Genomic DNA, 23,757 nt, shown 5'->3' with positions numbered 1-23,757 from the left:
TGATGACATCTTTGCACACTCTTGGCATTCTCTCAACCAGTATCACCTGGAATGCTTTTCCAACAGTCTTGAAGGAGTTCCCACAAATGCTAAGCACTTGTTGGCTGCTTTCCCTTCACTCTGCGGTCAGACTCATCCCAAGCCATCTGAATTTGGTTGAGGTCAGGGGATTGTGGAGGCCAGGTCATCTGATGCAGCACTCCATCGCTCTCCTTCTTGGTCAAATAGCCCTTGCACAGCCTGGAGATGTGTTGGGTCATTGTCCTGCTGAAAAACAAATTATAGTACCACTAAGCCCAAACCAGATGGGATGGCGTATCGCTGCAGAATGCTGTGGTAGCCATGCTGTTTAAGTGTGCCTTGAATTCTAAATAAATCACAGATAGTGTCACCAGCAAATTACCCCCACACCATAACACCTCCTCCTCCATGGTTTACGGTGGGAAATACACATGCGGAGATCATCCCTTCACCCACACCGCGTCTCACAAAGACACGGCGGTTGGAACCAAAAATCTCCAATTTGGACTCCAGACCAAAGGACAAATTTCCACGAGTCTAATGTCCTTTGTTTGTGTTTCTTGGCCCAAGCAAGTCTCTTCTTCTTATTAGTGTCCTTTAGTAGTGGTTTCTTTGCAGCAATTCGACCATGAAGGCCTGATTCACACAGTCTCCTCTGAACAGTTGATGTTGAGATGTGTATGTTACTTGAACTCTGTGAAGCATTTATTTGGGCTGCAATTTCTGAGACTGGTAACTCTAATGAACGTATCCTCTGCAGCAGAGATAACTCAGGGTCTTCCATTCCAGTGGCAGTCCGCATGAAAGCCAGTTTCATCATTGCGCTTGATGGTTTTTGTGACTGCACTTGAAGAAACTTTCAAAGTTCTTAAAATGTTCCGTATTGACTGACCTTTACATCTTTGTATACCCCCCTAACTGATTGGCTCAAACGCATTAAGAAGGAAAGAAATTCCACAAATTAACTTTTAAGAAGGCACATCTGCTAATTGAAATGCATTCCAGGTGACTACCTCATGAAGCTGGTTGAGAGAACGCCAAGAGTGTGCAAAGCTGTCATCAAGGCAAAGGGTGGCTATTTGAAGAATCTCAAATATAAAATATATTTGGATTTGTTTAACACTTTTCTGGTTGCTATATGATTCCATATGTGTTATTTAATAGTTTTGATGTCTTCACTATTATTCTATAATGTAGAAAATAGTAAAAATAAAGAAACCCTTGAATGAGTAGGTGTGTCCAAACACTTTTTTTGGGGGGGTGCATAAAAGACAAAAAATACCAGCAAATCAGGTCCAAGTGATTTTAATTATGGAAATCTGTCCCAAAGTATTCTGACGCATAATAGAGAGGTATACAAATGTAAGGTTTGAAATGATTATGTTTTAGTCAAATACTATATCTGTTTGGGCTACTTGCAGTCAATTTGCAGTCTGCAAATTCTGTGTAATTATGTTCCGGCACCCTGACCATCCACTGCGGCTGAATCTAGTTGATGATCCCTGCACTAGTGCAACACTGGCATTACAGTCCCTACTACTCCCTCATCTATTCACAAATGTCAAATAAGGACAATAGTATCTGGCTGCAACCTGAAATGAAATCAGTCTAGTGTTACGATAGAACAGGGATCATCAAATAGATTCAGCCGCGTGATGATTTTTTCTTGAGCGGATGGTGAAGGGGCTGGAACATAATACAAAATAACTTGTAGACTGCAAATTGACCGCAAGAAGCCCAAACAGATATAATATTTGATGTAGTCTGTTAATAGGTATGTTGATTATGATTGGATGACTGATGAACATACCTCGCCATGGTAGATGAGGATCTGGAAGAAGGTGTCCATGAGAAGGATGCGATCAGGAAGGATACTGCTACTGTCCAGCAACACAGGCTAGGAGAAGAAAAGTTGAAAAGGTTCTACATTTAAACCACATGTAAACAATACTAATAGCAGGATACTGAACACAGGCTAGGAGGAGAGAAACATGACACCATCTTAAACCACTGCCCTCTAATTGAAATGTCATCCTTCTAATGCAGCTCCAATCAATAATACTGTTTAATGACTAAACCAGGTTTGTTGAGGTATGGGGTGGGGGTTAATCCCAGATACTGATAGGAATGTCACAATATCGGCATATTCCAAAACAAATGTCACAACACACCAACTCTCATCTCAGGTACAAAAAAATGTGTTGGTGTTTTAAAGGACACAAACAGCACAGATAGAGTGGTTCTGTTTAACTTTCAATGTTTAACAGGCGAGTAGACAGAATATAAAGTCAGAGCCAGTGGAAACATTACAACTGAATCCCAAATGGCACCCTATATAGTGCACTAAGGTCAAAACTAGTGCACTATATAGGGAATAGGGAGCCATTTGAAAACGTAGCCTAGGTCTCTGCTAATCTAAAAAAGGAATAGAGGTCGACCGATTAAATCGGAATGGCCAATTAATTCGGGCCAATTTCAAGTTTTCATAACAATCGGTAATCGGCATTTTTGGACACCGATTGTGGCCGATTACATTGCACTCCACGAGGAGACTGCGTGGCAGGCTGACTACCTGTTACGCGAGTGCAGCAAGAAGCCAAGGTAAGTTGCTAGCTAGGATTAAATGTGTGGATTAATTGTCGGAGTAGAGGACCTTGTGCATTTCAGGTAAAATAACAACCAATCTTTATATCCCAGGACAAATTAGCTAGCAACAGCAAGCTAGCTAGCTAAATTGCCATAAATGTTTAATGCTTTTCGACCTGTCCCCAAATTAATATAATTGGTTCAGAGTTTGTTTTGATATTTCAACCTGCGTGTCGTGATCGTGTTTGGTGTGAGGGTACAAAATCAACAGGCGCAGGCAGGTGACACGCGCGCGTCCGGTTTGGTCAGCATGTAAGTCCCAAATGGCACCCTATTTCCAACGTAGTGCACTATTTTTGACTAGAACCCCGTAGTGCACTATGTAGGGAATAAGGAGCCATTTGATGCAACCACTGTTAAATAACTTACCCATTTCAGAGAGGTGTGTACTACGCTGTCTGTCTGTAAGTTGTTAAAAATCACACTGTTGATATCTGCACTGAAAGAAACGCTTGTCTGGAACACATTACTGTACTCACACACACTACACTAATTAACCACAAGGTTATCTGTAATAAAAGGACCGGGGAATTTGTGCACTCTCTCTCTGTTGACCTGAGGAACACAGCTTGGCTTGTAGAATGTGAGTGGGAGGGAGGTGGGAGAGTCAGAGAGATTGAGGTCTTCATTAGGCATCCATGATTTACGTTTAGAAAGAAGACGGAAAGCACATTTTTCAATGGAAAAATTTGTTTGTGAGTGTCTGTGTGTGTGTGTCTGCTTGTGCATGTCTGTGTCTGTGCGCGCGTGTGTGTGTTGGTCTGTGTGTGTGTCGGTCTTACCTCTGGGGGCCCGTTGAAGGAGTAGGCATAGAGAATGGGTTGTATCATGATTAGAGACTGGGTCAGGTCCTGACGCATGAACTGGTGTCTGTAGTACGAGCTCTCATCTGGACTGTTGTTGAACACTTGCAGAAAGGGAGACCTTCTCAGATGGAACATAAACTGAGGGACAAATGAGAAGCAGGTTTTAAAAAGCATTCCATCATGCTGCCAAAGCTATAATGTGCATTTTAAAATCCTCTTCATACAAAGACTGAAACATTACTTAAAAATATATATTTTTACCGTTAAGCTATTTATAACACATCTGTGTACTAGCTATAACTAAGAGCCAATCAGTCATTCAGCACATGATCACTTACCTGGGGATAGAGAGAAAAGGTTTCTGAGAAGCGGAAGGAGTTGGGATCATCCTTATGATAATCTCCAAACTTCTGACACTGGAAAGGAGAGAGAAAAAGGCAATGAAACAGGAGACCAACCAGAAAGTCCTGCCTGCAACAGAGTCTACACTTAAAAATAAAACGTGACTTCACACTTCATCACACTACTTGAGCATGCCTGCTAGCCTGGAAATCGCTACTTTCACTGGTTAGCAGTAGGAAATAATGATATTGTTACATTTCAACATCTCCATTTACATTTTTTTTTTTTAAATGGTCCATTTATGAAGGCTCTGTGGAGGGGAAAATAAAGTAGCCCCCTGCCTTGACCCCTGCCAATCTTCCATGTCATGTGTTGCTTTGTCTTACCTATAAGGCTCTGGCCAAAAGTGGTGCACTATAAAAGGAATGGGGTGCCATTTGGGATGCAACGACTAGGAATAGTAGTGAGAATACTGTCTTACCAGTCGGATGAGCTGTCTGTCCAGCCAGCGTAGCACGTCAGGACCCTCCTCCGTCTCAGCGCGATACACAGCCAGTCTAGCCATCAGGATGGCTGAGGCCTCCTGGTCAAATGATGCTGCAATGCTCTGGATCTGGGTCCCTGCATCTGCCCAGCTGAGAGGGAGGGGTGAGAGAGGCAGAGACAGAAAGAGGAGAGAGAAACAACCTGCATAAGCATTGCATATCATTTGACGCAAACACCTTTCTTTATTTCAGTTGTAAGGTTCTCCTTTATAAGGCAAGTGATACTACCAACACGAATCTCTACTATAGTTAGTATGGCTACATGAGTTAAATAAGGGATATGATTTCAGATGTTTTGTTCTGGTTGCTTTGACATCGAAAAGCCTTTAAGCATAATAAGCCCTTTAAATGAGTAAGTCCACCCCAAGTAAATTGAACTGATGTTTTAAAAACAGTCTGGGACTGCTTATCTATACAAATTTCCACTTGCCACTGCCCTGTCACATGCTGAGCATTGTATAAACACAGATCTCATAAGGTAAAATACAATAAAATACAATAACAAACATGAACTTCAACACTGATCAAACCCCATACTGAGAGTTACATCACAGCTCAGTTAGTATCTACATAAATACACATTTAACAGTAACAACCAAGATAATCCCCTCCTCTGATCACAAGACAACAAACACACTTTGCCCTCTTTCCCTATCGTGTTGCTATGGAAACAAGATGCATTTGCAGATGTAGTTCCATAGTGGAATAAAAAGTGGTAGATAAACCTTAAAGTCTATAGTTACTTTGAAAAGAAGATGTAAATGATGAATCAAATCCAGATGAATATGTTTGTGTGTTTTTATAAGTTTTATGTTTTGAAGTGAGTTAAATACTCAATCTGTGTGTGTGTGTGTGTGTGTGTGCGCGCGCGCATGTCTGTGTGTATTTACTTTCTGGCTGTGGTGGTGACTCGGATGCGTTTCTGTCCACTGGAGTGTTGGTACTGGGTGACGTACTGGACCGCGCCTCGGCCCCCCTGGGGTATAGGTGCATTATGCTGTGTAGAGAGGAGACAAGAACGGTTGGTAGGATCATTAGAAAACAATTGAGAACAAGATATCTGATTATAAATGTGCACATGTTATAAAACAACGCCAAGATATGATAAATGTAAATTACCCATCTAACTAGGCTAATATAAGTGGGTGGTGCCTGTGAGTTTTATTAAAATGGTTTGCCCTGTACAAACACACAACTGCTACTGCCTTCTGGACAACTTTCAGAACAACTGAAATAATTGTGTGATATGAGGGGGCTTAATAATTCATTAATAATTCATGATTGGGAGCTTAGATCAAATTAGAGGCATGCTCCTTACCAATAACCCCAAAAACACTCCAGAGCCAAATGGCTCATTAACTGTGCTGCAGCCATTAGAGTGGAGGAGAGGATATTGGATCTCAAGCTTCTGTTTACACAGAGAGCATCTCTCTCCCTCTCTCACTCCTCAAAAATCTAGTGCTTGAAAGTGAGTTGTTCTGGTCTGTTTCTCTTTCCCTTCCACACTCTAATAGTGTATAGTAAGGAGCAAGCTAAGCCTTTGTACTGGACTCCACAGGCCGGAGAATAGGAGGATAGCTTGATGACTTGGAGGACCATCCCCTCCCAGAGAACAGCAGGAGACTGACACATCACAACATCAACCGGCTCCCTGGAGCCCCAGAGGATCGACACACACAGGATAACGTGACTTTACACGTCAGACTCTGTCCACCAGTCAGTCAAGTCAGCCAGTCAAGTCAGCCAGTCAGTGCTCATGGACTGAACCAGGTGAGAGGAGAGTTAGCAGCCAGCCAACCCAGGGAGGCCGTGAGGATGCCGGTGGCCCAGGTCTATGCAGCTCTGATGGTGGTCTCCAGTCTGTGCTCTGTGTGTGGTAATGTGGTTTTATTACTGGTGGTTCTTCTCAACAAGGAGCTCCGCACCGAAACCTGGGCCCTGACCCTGAGCTTCTGCCTAAGTGACCTAGCCCTTGGTCTCTCCATCATTCCCTTCGGAGTCCACAACAGCCTGTTCAGAACGCAGGGCTACCCCAGCGACGGGCCCCTCTGCCAGGGCAGTGCCTTCCTCTACCTGCTTCTTCAGCTGGCCTCCATCCACTCCCTGACCTGGGCCACCATCGACAAGTTTACAGAGATCTGTTTCGCCCTGAGCTACAGCACCATCTGCACGGCCAGGAGAACCAGGGTGGTGCTGGTTCTGGTGTGGCTCTACGGCCTGATCAACGCAGCCTTGCCACTGCTGGGCTTCGGCCGCTACACCTACAGCAGCACCAGGTTCCTATGTGCCCCCAGCTTCCAGCCAGACTACAAGGGCTTCAGTCTGCTCTTCATCGTGGTCGGGATCATAGCACCCATACTCATCATGTGCTCCACGTATGCGTACATTGTGTATATTGTGAGGAAACAGGTGCGGCGAGGGACGTTTGTTTGCAATGACCAGCACTGTTTTTATGTCCCTGCTAATAACTACTTCAGGAGCTCCTTAGTGATGGTGGCAACTGTGGGTGAGTCTCACTGGTGCTTAACCTTGTGAATAGTACAGTGAAGCTATTGATTTCTTGATGTAATTTATTTAAAACAAAGCCTTTGATATAACCCTTTGATATACTCTGAGCACTGAGCACAGACACAGAATAAAAGCCTTTTATGTAAGGAACAAATGCAAACAAAATGTCAAGGTCCATCAGTGGCTGTTACTCACATTTTTCTGTTGGCTACATTTGTAGATGGTGAAATTCAGTCTTCTTGAATTTGTTAATATTAATGTGCTACAATAACATTACACGCATCACAATAAGGCTCATTGTTATATATTTGCGAGATTCCATAAATATACCAAATAGAATTATTGTAACGTTCCCGTAATTAGTAAAATAACCGCCTTTCTGTATTTTTCCATAAATATACTTTAACGTAATTACTCTGATAATCTCCTGTCTTAATTCTCTCCATTGTAAGTGTGCCTGCTAGTGTGCTGGCTGCCTTACATCACCACCTGTTTCTATGAGACGTTCAGTGGCCATGACCCGCCAGCAGCAGCCTCAGCCGTGGCTACCTGGCTCATCCTCCTCACCTCCGCTCTCAACCCATGGATCAACTCCATGACGCAGACGTAAGCAATAGCCAACAACTGCTCGCTGGGCGCCGATGACATGGACGTCGATTAAGGCAGCCCCTTGCACCTCTCTGATTCAGAGGGGTTGGGTTAAATGCGGAAGAAACATTTCAATTGAATGCATTCAGTTGTGCAACTGACTAGGTATCCCCTTTCAACTTCCCCTTAATAGCCCCAAACAAACAGTCATTCAGACAATATAAAGAAATTTCAATGCTGTGTCTCAGGAAGAATAAGGCTCAATATTATGAAGCTGTTATACCTCAATATAAATTCACTCAATATCCTTGTGGCCCATCAATGGCCACATGAAACCAAAATCAGAGGGAATTGAGAAGTGATCAACTCCATGATTCAGAAGGGATAACCAATAGGGCTGGGACCTCACAATACTATCAAGATACTTAGGTGTCAATACAATATGTATTGCAATTCTCACAATTGTATATGTATTGCGATTCGATACTGCGACTTTATTGTGATTTGATGTTCCAAACGTTGTAGGGCGTTCACTCATGCTCTAGTATGTAGTGAAATACAGGTCAATTCAAGAGGGTGCTACTAAATTAATGTCTAAATGTGGCCGATGTCATTATGAATCACATAAAATAAATCATCAGATAGTTGTCTACAATATTACAACCTTTATATGCTTGTGCTTAACAGTATTGATGAAATAAGAACGTTTGCTGTGACCACTGCTAGTTTAGATCGCACAGCTCTTTGTTGTATCTCTTCCATATTTTAGTGTTGGGAGGTGGTAACATTTGGTCCAAAGCACAGAAACACCTCCAATCAAAATCAACTTGATACCCGCCTCTTTTTCATCTCCAAATCCATGGCTTTCTATTCCTGTAACCTCAGTCAATCAACGTTGAGAGGGGCTGTTTCTATGGAGATTTAAATAGAAATACTTTCTTTTTTTGGTTAGTTTTGTGTGTCTGTGTGTGTGTGTGTGTGTGTGTGTGTATACAGTGCCTTCGGAAAGAATTCAGACCCCTTGACTTTTTCCACATTTTGTTACGTTACAGCCTTATTCAAAAATTTATTAAATAAAACAAATCCTCAGTAATCTACACACAATACCCCATCATAACAAAGCGAAAACAGGATTAGAAACTTTTGCAAATTTAATAAAAACAGAAATACCTTATTTACAGAAGTATTGAGCCCCTTTGCTATGAGACTCGAAATTGAGCTCAGGTGCATCCTGTTTCCATTTGTCACGGTTGTCGTAAGGAGAAGCGGACCAAAGTGCAGCGTGTGTGTCGTTCCACATTTTATTTACACTGTGAAACTGTTTCGATACATAAACATAAACTAAAGAACAAAACAACAAACCGTGACGCAGAGTCGAAACATACACTACTCAAAAAACTATCTCCCACAAACCCAGGTGGAAAAAAACCCTACTTAAGTATGATCTCCAATTAGAGACAACGAGGACCAGCTGCCTCTAATTGGAGATCATCCCAAACAAAACCCCAACATAGAAATAGAAAACAGAGGAAAAAACGTCACACCCTGACCTACTCTACCATAGAAAATAACATCTTTCTATGGTCAGGACGTGACACCATTGATCATCCTTGAGATGTTTCTACAATTTGATTGGAGTCCACTTGTGGTAAATTTAATTGATTGGACACTATTTGGAAAGGCACAGCCTGTCTATAAGGTCCCACAATTGACAGTGCATGTCAGAGCAAAAACCAAGCTATGAGGTCGAAGGAATTGTCCGTTGAGCTCCGAGACAGGATTGTGTTGAGGCATAGGTCTTGGGAAGGGTACCAAAACATTTCTGCAGCATTGAAGGTCCCCAAGAACACAAATGGCCTCCGTCATTCTTAAATGGAAGAAGTTTAGAACCACTAAGAGACTCTTCCTAGAGCTGGCCGCCCGGCCAAACTGAGCAATAGGGGGAGAAGGGCCTTGGTCAGGGAGGTGACCAAGAACCCAATGGTCACTCTGACAGAGCTCTAGACTTCCTCTGTGGAGATGGGAGAACCTTCCAGAAGGACAACCATCTCTGCAGCACTCCACCAATCAGGCCTTTATGGTAGAGTGGCCAGGCGGAAGCTACTCCTCAGTAAAAGGCACATGACAGCCCGCTTGGAGTTGGCCAAAAGGCACCTAAAGACTCTCAGACCATGAGAAACAAGATTGTCTGGTCTGATAAACTCTTTGGCCTGAATGCCAAGCGTCACATCTGGAGGAAACCTGGCACCATCCCTACGGTGAAGCATGGTGGTGGCAGCATCATGCTGTGTGGATGTTTTTAAGCGGCAGGGACTGGGAGACTAGTCAGGATCGAGGCAAAGATGAACGGAGCAAAGTACAGAGAGATCCTTGATGAAAACCTGATCCAGAGCGCTCAGGACCTGACTGGGGCGAAGGATCACCTTGCAACAGGACAATGACCCTAAGCACACAGCCAAGACAACGCAGAAGTGCTTCGGGATAAGTCTGAATGTCCTTGAGTGTCCCAGCCAAAGCCCGGACTTGAACCCGATCGAACATCTTTGGAGAGACCTGAAAATAGCTGTGCATCGAAGCTCCCCATCCAACCTGACAGAGCTTGAGAGGATCTGCAGAGAAGAATGTGAGAAACTCCCCAAATACAGGTGTGCCAAGCTTGCAGCGTCATACCCAAGAAAACTCCAGGCCATAATCGCTGCCAAAGGTGCTTCAACAAAGTACTGAGTAAAGGGTCTACTTATGTAAATGTGATATCAGTTTTTATAAGTAATAAATTAGCTAACATTTCTAAAAACCTGTTTTTGCTTTGTCATTATGGGGTATTGTGTGTAGATTGATGAGGGGGAAAAAACAATTTAATACATTTTAGAACAAAGCCGTAACGTAACAAAATGTGGTAAAAGTCAAGAGGTCTGAAGACTTTCTATATGTAAAGACAAGACTACATTAAGAATAGTCTGACGCATGCCTTTTTTGTGCGACTTTTTCAAATCATAGTCGCACACCTCATCTAGCCTAGCCCATAGGCCTATATGTTTGATAAGGATTGTATCACAACTAAAGCGTCCTAATAACTTAAAATTAAGCACATTAATCCGCTTTGCAACTGGTGTAGAGCCTAACTGGCATACATTGGATGACATGGGTCCCATTATGCCTGGCAAAAACCAAACACTGCATTCCACAGTAAGAGCCTCATATCAACGGTCAAGCATGGTGATGGTTTGGGAATGCTTTGCTGCCTCAGGACCTGGACGACTTGCTTTAATAGAAGGAATCATGAATTCTGCTTTGTATCAGAGAATTGAGCTGAAGTTAAAGTGCAGCTGGGTCATGCAGCAAGACAATGATCCAAAACAAACAATCAAGTCTACATGAAAATGGCTAAAAAGCAACACATTTGAAGTTTTGGAATGGCCTAGTCAAAGTCTAGACCTAATCCCAATTGGGATGTAGTGGCAGGACTTGAAACAAGCAGTTCATGCTTGAAAACCCACAAATGTCACTGAGTTACAGCAGTTCTATATGAAGGAGTGGGCCAAAATTCATCCACAGCGTTGTGAGAGACTGATCAACAACTACAGAAAGCGTTCGGTTGGTTGGAGTCATTGCAGTTAAAGGTGGCACAACCAGTTATTGAGTGTAAGGGGGCAATTACTTTTTCACACAGGGGCATTGGGTGTTGCATAACTTTGTTTATGAAATATGGAATTGTGGTGTTATTTGTTCACTCAGGTTCCCTTTATCTAATATCAGGTTTTGGTTAAAGATCAGATAACATTCAGTATCAAAAATATGCAAAAGTAGAGTAAATTAGAAGGGGGACAAATACTTTTTCATGGCACTGTATATAATATTTCTACAAATCGATACTTGGGAGTCAAAATATTGAGATAAAATCATCCAAAATAATAATATGTAACTCTAGGGTTTTTTCCAACAACACTTACAATCAATATCCCAAACAGTCATTCAATAATGTAGTGAGTAGTTCTCTCTCTCATTCAACAAATATAAAGACTAGTCCAACTTCCCCCACCCCCATATCTCAAGAACGAGGCTCAATCTTGTACAGGTGATATGAATTGCCAATAGCCAATTGAAACAAATCCTGATGGAATTGACAAGCTAGCTCCAGTACATTTCTAAATGACGACTGTTATGAGGGGGAAAAGCTGAGCGTTTGAGATTATGAATTGAACTTCTCAGTGATGGAGCAGAGCTGTAGAGCCGATGAGGCCGAGTGGCTGGCTACACTGCATTGTTGGTTATTTATTTATTCTCTCTCTCTCTCCCTCCCATCTCTTTCTCCCTCTCAGGCGCTACAGAGCGGCTCTGCGGAAAAGCCTGAATAAAATACGATGGCTGTTCCAGCACCCTCTGAAGAACTCCTGCCCACAGAGCACCGCCATCCAACTTGAGATAGTGAGCCAAGATCACCAGCATCACAACATCTCCAACCCATCACTCCTGTCAGAAACCAACTCCAAAATAGGGTCACCAGAGGCCAAGTCTATGTCAGAGGTGACTATGAAAGGATGGTAAAGACACTATGGACACTACACTAGGCCAGGACTCTGTCACTGTGGTGCCATCTGGAAAACTAGCCTGACTACAGATTAAAATACAGACAAACTACAGACTTGATTTTATGAATCCCAGGACTCCCTGAAAAAAAAGTGCCAATTGTTACTGAGTGAACAAGATGAATGAATATGAAATACAATACAGGTTGGGACTAAACACCAGAGAAGGACCATATGAAGGATCATTGTGGTGACAGGATGCAACAGACTGACAGTCTCTAGTGGATCTATACACCAAGATCATCATATCAGCGATCTTATCTGTTCTGTTTCTAACTGAAAAGGTTAGCTTACAATGCACATTGTACAGTCAATCAGAGACATTGGACCATTGTCTGTTTGAACTACAATGTTGAACTACAATGTTTGAACTAGATTGCAGACAGTACTAAACTGTACATATACAAACATTACTGTCTATCCAAACGTTTTCTTCCTCAATAAATATACCTATGGCAACACTGCCCATCTAAAATCATTTAAATGTAATCTTTCAGTTTATCATAAGTGGATGTATTGGATTAAAATGAATGTGATCATCTCAATTACATTTATAGATCCATTTTATACTACTGTATGTTTCATAAAGAGGCCATAGTGGTTTAATATACAAGCACACCATCTGGTGGCACAGTGATACTGTTGCACCTCTATCCAGTACCTCTGACCAGCCCAGTACAGCAGTGGAAGAGATCACTATGGAACAGCTAGTACCCTCTATGGTGGTGCAATCAAATTCTCTGAGTCTTTGGCACAAGTGGAATATTGCTCTGTGGATCACCTAATCTCAGATTACTGTGATATAAAAACGACTACTTAGCGATCTTGACAATAAAAAGCTTTTAACACAAAACATGGCAGTTATTGACAAAAGTAGCTTAGTGATCACAATCCAGAGTGTGTAATATGAAGGCATACCTGATTGACCACCTCAAAGTACACTGCCAGAGTGGTGTTATGGTCAAGACCACATATCTTCCATTGAGATGTACCCCCTGTTCCAATTTCCTTTAAGGAAACAAACAGAAGGTATCAGTATCAGAATGACATTGTTCTAGAAGGGATCAGAAACAGAGCAACGTTGTTGCATCTCCTTCGGCAGAGATTCAGGACACACAATATTCTGGATAAACAACTACAGTTACAAAAGGGTTGACCGGTCAAAAGTACAAGTCTGTTCTGCATATCAGCTGATTGATGACGTAGAGTATTCGGTCACTGGTCTATGTATTTGACATGGACTCACATTTTCAGACACACACGGTCCTTTGGCATTTAATGACACACATGGCCCGATGGCTCCTGAAATCTTGATCTCTCGAGACGTCTGAAATGAAGAAGGACAGGTGATATTAGAAGATATTAGCAGTTTGCACACAATTCTATTTGGTAAAATACAAAGTCAAGAAATCTGAAATTTCCCATCGAGTTTTATGGATAGAATCAACTGTCCAAGAGAGCATGTCGCTCTGTTCCAATATCCACACTACGTAGAAGCAATGTATTGGGTATGCGTGGACAGTGGCCGTGTTCTAAAATGACACCCTATTCCTTAAAAGTGCACTACATTAGGTAAAACGGTACCATTTCAGACACAGCCAGTCTGTGCAATGGCTCTACCTTTATCTCCAGAGTGCCAGCGAAGGCCATCTTGAAGGCTCCAGACACATCTTTGGTAAAGACCCTCTGGAAGGTTTGTTTGAATAGTGAGGTGTTGAAAGAGTCTGCCATCACCATGTAGCCTCTGCAAAACAAATATACTCATAGGAGTTCAACTATACATAGGGTGAATCTCAGAAGTCTCTCTTCGCCGCCTCCTTTCTCCTCGCCTTCCTTCTCTTCCTCAAAGCATCAGACGAGAGCATTGGAGAAGAAGAACAGAGGACAAACTCTCCTCTTACTATGGGAGGAGCCAGTGTTATTGACATATGTGTGTGTGTTCAGCGTATCAAATGGCACTCTATTCCCTATATAGTGCAATACTTTTGACAGGGCCCTGTAAGCCCTGGTCAAAAGTAGTGAACTATATAGGGAGCCATTTTGGACTCAGCCTGTGTGTTCACCAGACAGAGCGTCCTCACCCGGTGTGATTGGAACAACACTTCATCTCCAGCAGTCCGGTCTGGTCCAGAGCACAGGCATAGATGTCTATGATGTGGCCGTTGGTGGAGGCACGGCTCGCCAATGCCTCGTAATGCTGAAAATGAAGAAAAGGGTTTTACCCCAACTTCATACAGGATAAAAAGAGGATCCAATATCAGGTTGTTTTCTGGATCAAAAAGGGGTGGTGTGCGTGGCAGGGGGCGTGGCACTACGCTCACTGGGCGTGGTTGAATTTCAGAGAACATTTTAGAGGCCTCCCATCTTGGTGGTGTAGAGATGTTTTTGCATTTTCAGTCAATTTCCTGTAATTCTACACATTTCTTCATTGAGGTGAGAGAAATGTTTAAACGTGTAAAGGACATTTCTGCAATTCTACACATTTTGCTATGGATCTGAAAGAAAAATGTTGCAGTTTTAAAGCTATTTTACATCGAATCTTCATATTCTGCCATGGAGCTGAGATAGCAATCAGTTTTAAAGCTAATTTCCTGCAATTCTAATGCTATGTTCCTTTGCTCAAACATAATCAAATCTTTACTGATAAATTCATTGTTTGGGGAATTTTCTATTCTACCTAACTGTCTAGCTTTTATGGTGATTATTAGTTCTCAAATATTATAAAAATAAATTTAAACATTTAGGCGGCCGAAAAAAACACTTAGGAAGCCCGCCCAAGGATTTCCATGGCAGAAAAATCCCATAATATAATATACAGAAAAAGGTAATACCTGTCTGTAACTTGTTATGCTATAACACACATCTAGCCATTTAACTGATTGTCTCACTTTAATGTGGTGTAACACACGACTTCATCATCATTCACAGACAGTGGCAACGGACCTGAAAAAAGTTCAGATCATGGTAAACTCATCTAAATAACAGGAAAAGTGAACAGTCAAAGGTTGAGCCAAAACTTACTTTGGTCCCCTTTTTCATGAACTTGGCGTTGTCCTTCTCAATGTCGTGCCAGGAGCGAATAGGGGTCTTTAGCTCATCTCCTACCACCATACCTGGACCCTGAGTGGCTGGTCCACCGATAAAGGTCATGATGCGTGCCCCAGTGTTAGGGAAGGTGCACTGGATGGTGGAAAAAAGGGACATTTTATTACGAAACATTTCTATGAAGCTGAGTAAACAATGCAACCCAACACAGACTAAAGCTAGTAATTCTGGCCTGTTCCCACGGCATAATAGGTTTATACATCTTACAAATCCTACTTCATACAGAGGAACACAGGGAAATATGAATTTGAAGTAGTGTGCGGGGGCTGATCAGACTAAAACGGTAATATTGAAAATGGTGTCATTGAAATATGTACCATTATATTCCAATAACAAATATGAACAGACCTGGGTTTAAATATTATTTAAAATCTTTCAAACACTTTGAAAACACTTGCTTGAGTCTGCCTGAGATGCCAGATAACTATTTTATTGGTGAGGTTGGGTAAGGAAAAATCTATCAAATCAAGCAAAAGTATTTTAAATATTTAAAATACTATTTCAACCCAGGTCTGCATTGAGGCAGTTTATATTTCTGTCTAGGTCTAACCTCCAGCAAGCCAACAGCGATGGACATGGCCGACCCTAACGAGCGGAGGGGCCGTTTGCCCTGAGTGACAGGCCAGGGATCCCTCTGGAGCTCTCCGAGCAGGTCTGTCAGGTTCATGTCAATCTTCTGGACAGGCTGGAGGAATCTAGGCAAAAGGAAATAAATCCTAAGATTAGACTCATTTTGTGTCATGCTAAATTATTTTAATGTACAGTACCAGTCAAAAGTTTGGACACACCAACTCTATCCAGAGTTTTTCTTTATTTTTACTATTTTCTACAATGTAGAAAACTATGCGGACACATATGGGAAATAAAGAAAAAAAAAAGTGTTAAACAAATCAAAATATATTCTTCAATGCAGCCACCATTTGCCTTGATGACACCTATTTCATAGGTTTGATGTCTTCACTATTATTTTACAATGTAGAAAATAATAAAAATAAAGAAAAACCCTTGAGTGTCCAAACTTTTGACTGGTACTGTATGTACTGCCATGGCATTGGTGTGTGGCTGTATGTGTATTTTTTTTCTTATACATTCAATAAATCAGCCAATTCAACCAATCTACAGACCAGAATAAAAAAGTTACTATACTGAACAAAAATATAAACGCAACATGCAACAATTTCAATGATTATACTGAGTTTATGTAAGGAAATAAGTCAATTGAAATTAATTAATCTATTGATTTCACATGACTGGGCAGGGGCGCAGCCATGGGTGGGCATGAGCCCACTCACTTAGGAGCCAGGCCCACCCACTGGGGAGCCATGCCCAGCCAATCAGAATAAGTTTTTCCCCACAAAAGGGCTTTATTACAGACAGAAATACTCCTCAGTTTCATCAGCTATCCAGATAGCTGGTCTCAAATGATCCCACAGGTAAAGAAGCCGGATGTGGAGTCCCTGGGCGAAAACTGCGTTGGAGGCGGCTTATGGTAGAGAAATTAACATTTAATTATCTGGCAACAGCTCTGGTGGACATTCCTGCAGTCAACATGCCAATAGCATGCTCCGTCAAAACATGAGGCATTTGTGGCATTGTGTTGTGTGACAAAACTGCACATTTTAGAGTGGCCTTTTAGATTCCCCAGCACAAGGTGCACCTGTGAAATGATTATGCTGTTTAAATCAGCTTCTTGATATGCCACACCCGTCAGGTGGATGGATTATCTTTGCAAAGGAGAAATGCTCACTAACAGGGATGTAAAAAAAATGTGCGCGCAAACTTTGAGAGAAAAAAGCTTTTTCGTGGTCTGAAAAATGCCTGGGATCTTTTATTTCAGCTCATGAAAAGATGGGACCAACACTTTAGATGGTGCGTTTATATTTTTGTTCAGTATACAATGTCAAAACAATGCTGTAGACTGTAGCTTTGTAGACTGTAGCTTTGAAGAGTGGTTTACCTGTTGGAGAGGGGGGGCTGTGGAGCTTGTGGTCCCCGTCCTGCCTGTGCAGCAGTGGGTTTGGTCAAGCCCAGCATCTCCTGCAGCTGCTTGGCGTTAAGGTCTTTAGTTCCCCTGAAGACGTAGCTCTTTGAGATGCCATCGCAGCCCAGCTCGTGGACCTGGATCATGCGTCCGAAGGTGACGAGGCCAACCAGGGCTGTAGGAGGCAGCAGCGACAGGGACATCTGTAAGGACTCCTTCAGGGCCTGCAGGTCTTCATCCTCCATGCAGGTGTCCACCACGTACAGGAAGACCAGAGGCATCTGGGGACCTCTCTGTGGGGTAAAGAGAGAGAACCTGGTCAACTATCCTATTGCATAAAACAGTGAAAGGATGCTAGAATCCAACAGATGACTGACAGTTTCATTTTTACCTCTCTGTGGGGGTCAGGGGGACAGCAAACTCATTTTAAGGTGGAGTAATAAAAAAATGACAAAATGGTTTTCAAGTAACATTATCAAGATGTATGAGAGGGCCATCACAGGCCTTGTTTTAATGCACTAAATGAAAATGAAATAACATAAATGTGTAGGAAAGATGAGATCTTATTCTGAATGCTGTTAAAAACTATTATAAAACGGATAAAATTGAGATAAATGAAAATATTTTGATTTGGGGGAAAAAAAAATACTGTATTACAATATGAGAATCCAGCATCGATCAAATAGAAACATTACCTGGACAACATATTCAATGGTGGAGAACTGTGGCAGCAGCTCAGCTGGCTGGTTCACCTCTGATATCCCAGCATAGGTAGGTGGAAACTGATTTCTCTGATAGCAGAAGTTGCAAGCCCATAGTTTGGCTCCGTAATCCACTTGGCTAGGTTGAGAGACAAAATGATTGTGGTAAAAATCTGAGAGAGAATGACCACACAGTTTAGTGGAAATTCCACTGTAACAGAATTACGCTTTGACTCACATTTTTCAACAAAAAACATTGATTTCAAAGTTTAACAAACAATACAACTCTATGCACAAGGATTACTGTCACGTCCTGACCAGTAGAGGGTGTAGTTGGGTCAGGACGTGGCAGAAGAGAAGTGTGTTTTTTGATTGTTTCGTTTATTTTGGCCGTGTGACTTCCAATCAGGCACAGCTGTAGAGGGTTGTGGCTGATTGGGAGTCACACATAAGTAGCCTACTTTTCCTTTGGGGGTTGTGGGTAATTGTTTCTGTTCGGTACTGTTTAGCTGTCGGTACTGTTTAGCTGTCGGTACTGTTTAGCTGTCGGTACTGTTTAGCTGTCGGTACTGTTTAGCTGTCGGTACTGTTTAGCTGTCGGTACTGTTTAGCTGTCGGTTGTTTCTTGTTTTGTAATTATATCTTGTTTTGTAATTATATCGTGTTCTTTCTGAATTAAATTATGAACACTAACTCCGCTGCACCTTGGTCTTCTTCCGACGACAGCCGTTACAATTACGAAGAAAATGTACACAGAACAATTCACATACACATTTACTGGAAGAATGTGCAGATGCAAAGTTTGGTAACAGAACTACGGTAAAATGTCTCAGTTTGTTATGCAACCACATTTTCCAAAAGCTCTTAATCGGTTCTGAATTACAATTCAAAGATGTGGCATGACACATTGAGTTTGAAAAAAATACATACAGTATTTTGGTTATTCAAATACAGTAGGAGACAGACTCCGGTAACAGAATAACGGTTCCCTGATCTGTACTACACAGAAATTCATTATGGATATGTATATCATTCCCGTCATGGTGATGTATCCTGAATAGGTACACAAAGGTAGAAATAGGCAATATCCTTTATTTGCATATTTGGGTATTATTCTAAACACTGGCTATTATTGTAATGAGCTCAGCCCCTAACAAGACCACATCAGGCCCACCGCGGCCCATAGTTTGGGAAACACTGTCAGAAAGAGCCGTGAGAGGTGACATTAACTTGAGAGAAAAGAGAGAGAGCGGCAGAGAGACAAAGGGAGGGGTTGTTCAGACTCTTTTCACAGTCTTGCTTTGACCACCAGACAGAAAGAGAAAAAAATAAACAATTATGAGCTGAACATAATAGTATGCCAGAGGAATGGAGGACAGTAGCAGGTGACCTAACTGTGATTTGTGACTACTGATTTCCTATTGTAGCCAATTCAATTGCAGTAATTTCATTACTGATTTGGTAACAGACTTACAAGTTTTAATCACTTAATAATTCATAAACAAACTTGATATCAGTAAAAACACAAACTAAATTGGTAGGTCTACCTTTACTTGTTACTTCTGTGAACTTTCATTATCCTCCCTCCTCACGAGGGATCGAAATTAGGAAATATCTTCAAGATATGTAGATTTTTGAGTTACAAGGCACAAGGCAATGTTTCTTAAACTTACAGAAGGCAAATAATTTATCCAAAACTAAATAGAAGTGCTGATATCAGTTGGAAGGGGTATTTACTTCAACATTAGTGTTTTGATGTATTTCTAATACCTTTTAGACAACATCTACCATAAGGTCTCAAGACCCCTTTTCCATATTTTTGACCAGAAACCAAAGCCTTTACTTACTCAATTTTTATATGCCTTAATTTCTCAAACATATAGACTCTTAGCTTTCATTTGACACCCAATTTGACATGCTCCTATGAACGTCACATGTTGGTGGTCATGGGTCCTTTTACATGGAAATGCTCCCAGACTACAACTATTTAAACAGTACATGTGAACCTTCTGAAGGCTGAGGATGTGTAAATCACCTGATTACAGTTAGGCTACAAATGGAGGAGTAGACTACAAGTCATGAATGAGGAAGAGAGAGAATAGGGCAGGGGTCTCCAACCTTTGAGCATGAGTGCTACTTTTACAAAATGAAACGTTGTGAGCTACTGATGTTTTTTCTTTAAAGAAAAAGCACATTCTTCTCCTCTCCCCTCCCCTGCAACACAACTCAGCTCCAGGTCCTTAGTGTAAAAGAGAAAGACGTGCACTGTTTTCCGTCAATATACCTGGTAAAATAATGGTTAATAAAAAAAACTCTAAAGGGGCCCTATAAAATCTGTTTTTTTTCTCCCCAAATTATGTTTAATATTTTCCAAAATTATGTTCCTAGTTTTATTTTTCCTGGCTTTAATTAATTTCACACTCAAATTTACAATGGTTCATCAAAATTGGATGTTCCGAGTCAATGTCAATGCTTAAATCACATCAGAAGACCATTTTTGGGGGGAGGTATAGAAAAAAAAGGGTAACAAATGTAGATTTGTGTAATTCCCCTTTAATTGGGACCTTTAATTGCACATCTAGTGTGCCATCTAATGTGCCAGTCTAGCAATGATTCTGTACTGCTGCTGCTCATTTCATGGCAAAGTTTTTAAATAACAAATAGATACAAATGATATACTTTTACCAGGTAAGCCAACTGTGCAGTTAACATTTAATTGAGAAGGTTTTGGGGAAAGTATTTCTGTCAACTCACAAGACGGTTATCACATCAACTGCCAGTGATGGGCATTCCAAGTCTTTTCGAAGTAGATGTCCTAACCGACTTGCCAAAACTATAGTTTGTTAACAAGAAATTTGTGGAGTGGTTGAAAAATGAGTTTTAATGACTCCAACCTAAGTGTATGTAATCTTCCGACTTCAACTGTATATTACTGTAAATATTGATCACTTTCCCTGTGTATGATCATATATTCTGATACATTGAATGTTAATACTGTGAAACTGTTATACTTTTTTTACCTCCTGTTTCAGGAAGTGATGTCACTGAATACTGCCCCTATATATATATATATTACCTTCCACCATCACCTGGGATATGGATGCCTGATGATGACCTAAGGGTCGAAACGTTGTTGTAAATAAATATCACCTGGGAGCATGAGCAGCAGTGTGCGGCGTTGTCCTTTCTGTTTTCCGTGAGTTTGCCTACAACTCCAGCTCCTGTGGAAAGTACCTGGATGTGTGTATGTTCAGCTTTTGTATCAGACCGTATACCACGGGTATGACAAAACATGTATTTGTACTGCTCTAATTACATTGGTAACCAGTTTATAATAGCAATAAGGCACCTCGGGGGTTTGTGGTATATGGCCAATATACCACGGCAAAGGGCTGTTCTTATGCACGACGCATCGCGGAGTACCACACCCCCTCGGGACTTGTTTTAATAATCGACATCTGCGGCTCAAAAAGCAATAGAAATAGCATGCAAATCAGGGAGCCAAATTACATTTGCGATTCGGGTTACCGACATTCACCAAAAAGAGCCGTTCAAAAAAGAGCCATTCGTTTGCAAACGACCCATCACTACTGACTACACAAGGAGTGCTAGACAAACGCCCGCACTACACAGACAGAAACGGGCAATATTTCTGGAAATTATTTGGCAGATATTGGCTTTATAAGCCAGTAGTGTCTAACCAGGGGTGGGATAATGTCAATGTTGAGTTGGTTAGATAGCAGCTGGAGTTTCCGGTGTCTGATACAAGGTAGATTTGGTTATGACAGAGGTGGAACACGTGAAAATTGCATGTACTTTCAGAATTGTTTGGCGAGCTACACATAGGTGGTCGGCAAGCTACTGGTAGCTCGCAATTTACCTGTTGGAGACCCCTGGAATAGGGAATGCTGCTTTGTTCCAGTGAAAAATAAAAAAGATTTGGAGCACAATTATCAAAATGTACCAGGCATTTATTCACTCAGTGGCCAGTTTATTAGGTAAACCACCCTGTTCACAAAAATGGTTCGCTCCTACAGGCAGTGAGTCACGTGGCCATGCTATATAAAGCAGACGGGCATCCAGTTAGTGCTTGAGTGAACGTTAGAATGGGCAAAACGAGTGACCTAAGCGACCTGAGCGTGGAATGATTGTCAATACCAGGCCTGCCGGTTCCAGTATCTCAGAAATGGCCGGCCTCCTGGGCTTTTTACGCACGACAGTCTCTAGGGTTTACCGAGAATGGTGCAACAAACAAAAAACATCCATTCAGCGGCAGTCCTGTGGGCGAAAACAGCTCGTTGATGAGAGAGGTTGAAGGAGAATGGCAAGAATTGTGCAAGCTAACAGGCAGGCCACAAACAGCGCAGTAAAACAGGGGTGTGCAGAACGGCATCTCAGAACGCACAACTAGTCGGTCCTTGTCACGGATGGGCTATTGCAGCAGACGATCAGTACAGGTTCCACTCCTATCAGCTAAAAACAAGAATAATTGGCTACAGTGGGCAGGCAATCACCAAAACTTAACAATTAAGGAGTGGAAAAACATTGCCTGGTCTGACGAATCCCGGTTCCTATTGTGTCATGCTGGTGGCAGTCAAGATATAGCATAAGCATCATAAGTCCATGGCCCCTCCTGCCTTGTGTCAAAGGTACAGGCTGTTGGTGTAATGGTGTGGTGAATGTTTTCCTGGCACACGTTAGGTCCCTTGATACCAATTGAGCAGCGTTTCTATGTCCCAAAGAATTCAGGCTGTTCTGGAGGCACAGTACTAGATGGGTGTGCCTAATAAATGGGCCACCGAGTGTAGTGTATATCTGCTTTATTTGAACCGTGAAAAATACAAAAGTGAAAAAGTATTGTTGTCTCACCAGAGCGGGTTAAGGACAGCGCGGCAGGTCGCCCTGCTACACAGCACAGGCTCATACTGGATGGGGGGCAAGTCTGGGCGCTCCTTCAGGGGGGTGAACAAAGAGGCCACGGGGACCACCATGCGGGTGGCCTCCAGACGACTGGAGGGCCAGACGTTCCAGCTGAAACGCACCCCATCACGCTCCTCATTCTGGGCGATAAACTCTGGGAAGGTCGCCATTGCACCCTACAGACTGAGAAGGAGAGAAAGGAGTTTCTGCGTGTTATAGCAATATAGGCTATACATTTTATGGTCATGATTCCATTTGACATTTCAACATAGCATTAATTATATAATAGTCCACTGCACTGCAAGGAGTCTCATAATATTATATTTTTATAATTGCTTGGCTTTTTACCTTTGCAGTGTCCTGAGATACCCTTTTGGACTTTGAGCATAATGTTACACTCCAGCATGTTTACTTCCAATTTGAATGTGTCATATCAATAGACGGGTAGAGGAAATGCAGTCAAATGTGATGTAACCTATGCTATGGGAAATTCTGGCTTACTTCTACATGGGGGAAAAAATGGGTCTAAAAGTCATGGCTAGAACCTGGCTAAGGTACAGAATATGATCCTGACTGTGACCCACTTCTTCACCCACTGTCTGATCAAATGTTCAAAATAATTTACTTTGAAAACACACTGAATCTGAATAGAAGTCCAATCAAATCGTATTAGTCACACACGCTGAATACAACAGGTGTAGACCTTACAGTGAAGCCCCTAACCGACAGTGCAGTTTTAAAAAATACGGATAAGAATAAGAGATAAAAGTAACAAGTAATTAAAGAGCAGCAGTAAAAAAATAACAATATATACAGGGGGGTGCAGGTACAGAGTCAATGTGTGGGGGTACCGGTTAGTTGAGGTAGTATGTACATGTAGGTAGAGTTAATTAAAGTGACTATGCACAGATGGCAACAGAGAGTGGCAGTGGTATGGAGAGTGGAGGGGCAATATGAATAGTCTGGGTAGCCATTTGACTAGATGTTCAGGAGTCTTATGGCTTGGGG

The 23,757-nt window shown here is 41.9% G+C and overlaps 1 protein-coding gene across 2 annotated transcripts in view; it reads right to left on the bottom strand.

Annotated features, from left to right (window-relative positions):
• The window catches only part of LOC106611231 (protein transport protein Sec23A), a 37,549-nt gene that overhangs the window by 10,350 nt on the left and 3,442 nt on the right, over window positions 1–23,757 (bottom strand). The window contains exons 2-15 of one of the 2 annotated variants that reach the window (XM_014211225.2): window positions 22,699–22,932; window positions 17,824–17,968; window positions 17,105–17,421; window positions 15,698–15,842; window positions 15,064–15,222; window positions 14,124–14,239; window positions 13,663–13,786; window positions 13,289–13,369; window positions 12,961–13,050; window positions 5,251–5,357; window positions 4,297–4,450; window positions 3,812–3,889; window positions 3,450–3,611; window positions 1,832–1,918 (exon numbers count right to left, since the gene is read on the bottom strand). In XM_014211225.2, coding sequence (XP_014066700.1) covers window positions 1,832–1,918; window positions 3,450–3,611; window positions 3,812–3,889; window positions 4,297–4,450; window positions 5,251–5,357; window positions 12,961–13,050; window positions 13,289–13,369; window positions 13,663–13,786; window positions 14,124–14,239; window positions 15,064–15,222; window positions 15,698–15,842; window positions 17,105–17,421; window positions 17,824–17,968; window positions 22,699–22,919 — 1,986 coding nt within the window. In that variant the 5' untranslated portion in view covers window positions 22,920–22,932. Of the gene's footprint in view, window positions 1–1,831; window positions 1,919–2,852; window positions 3,070–3,449; window positions 3,612–3,811; window positions 3,890–4,296; window positions 4,451–5,250; window positions 5,358–12,960; window positions 13,051–13,288; window positions 13,370–13,662; window positions 13,787–14,123; window positions 14,240–15,063; window positions 15,223–15,697; window positions 15,843–17,104; window positions 17,422–17,823; window positions 17,969–22,698; window positions 22,933–23,757 lie in introns of those variants that run through there. The other variant, XM_014211226.2, reaches the window with a different exon arrangement.

This window comes from Salmo salar, chromosome ssa09, assembly GCF_905237065.1.
Source record: "Salmo salar chromosome ssa09, Ssal_v3.1, whole genome shotgun sequence".
NCBI lineage: Eukaryota > Metazoa > Chordata > Actinopteri > Salmoniformes > Salmonidae > Salmo > Salmo salar.
Note: the sequence above shows the minus strand (reverse complement) of the source record. Positions and strands in the feature narration are given on the sequence as shown.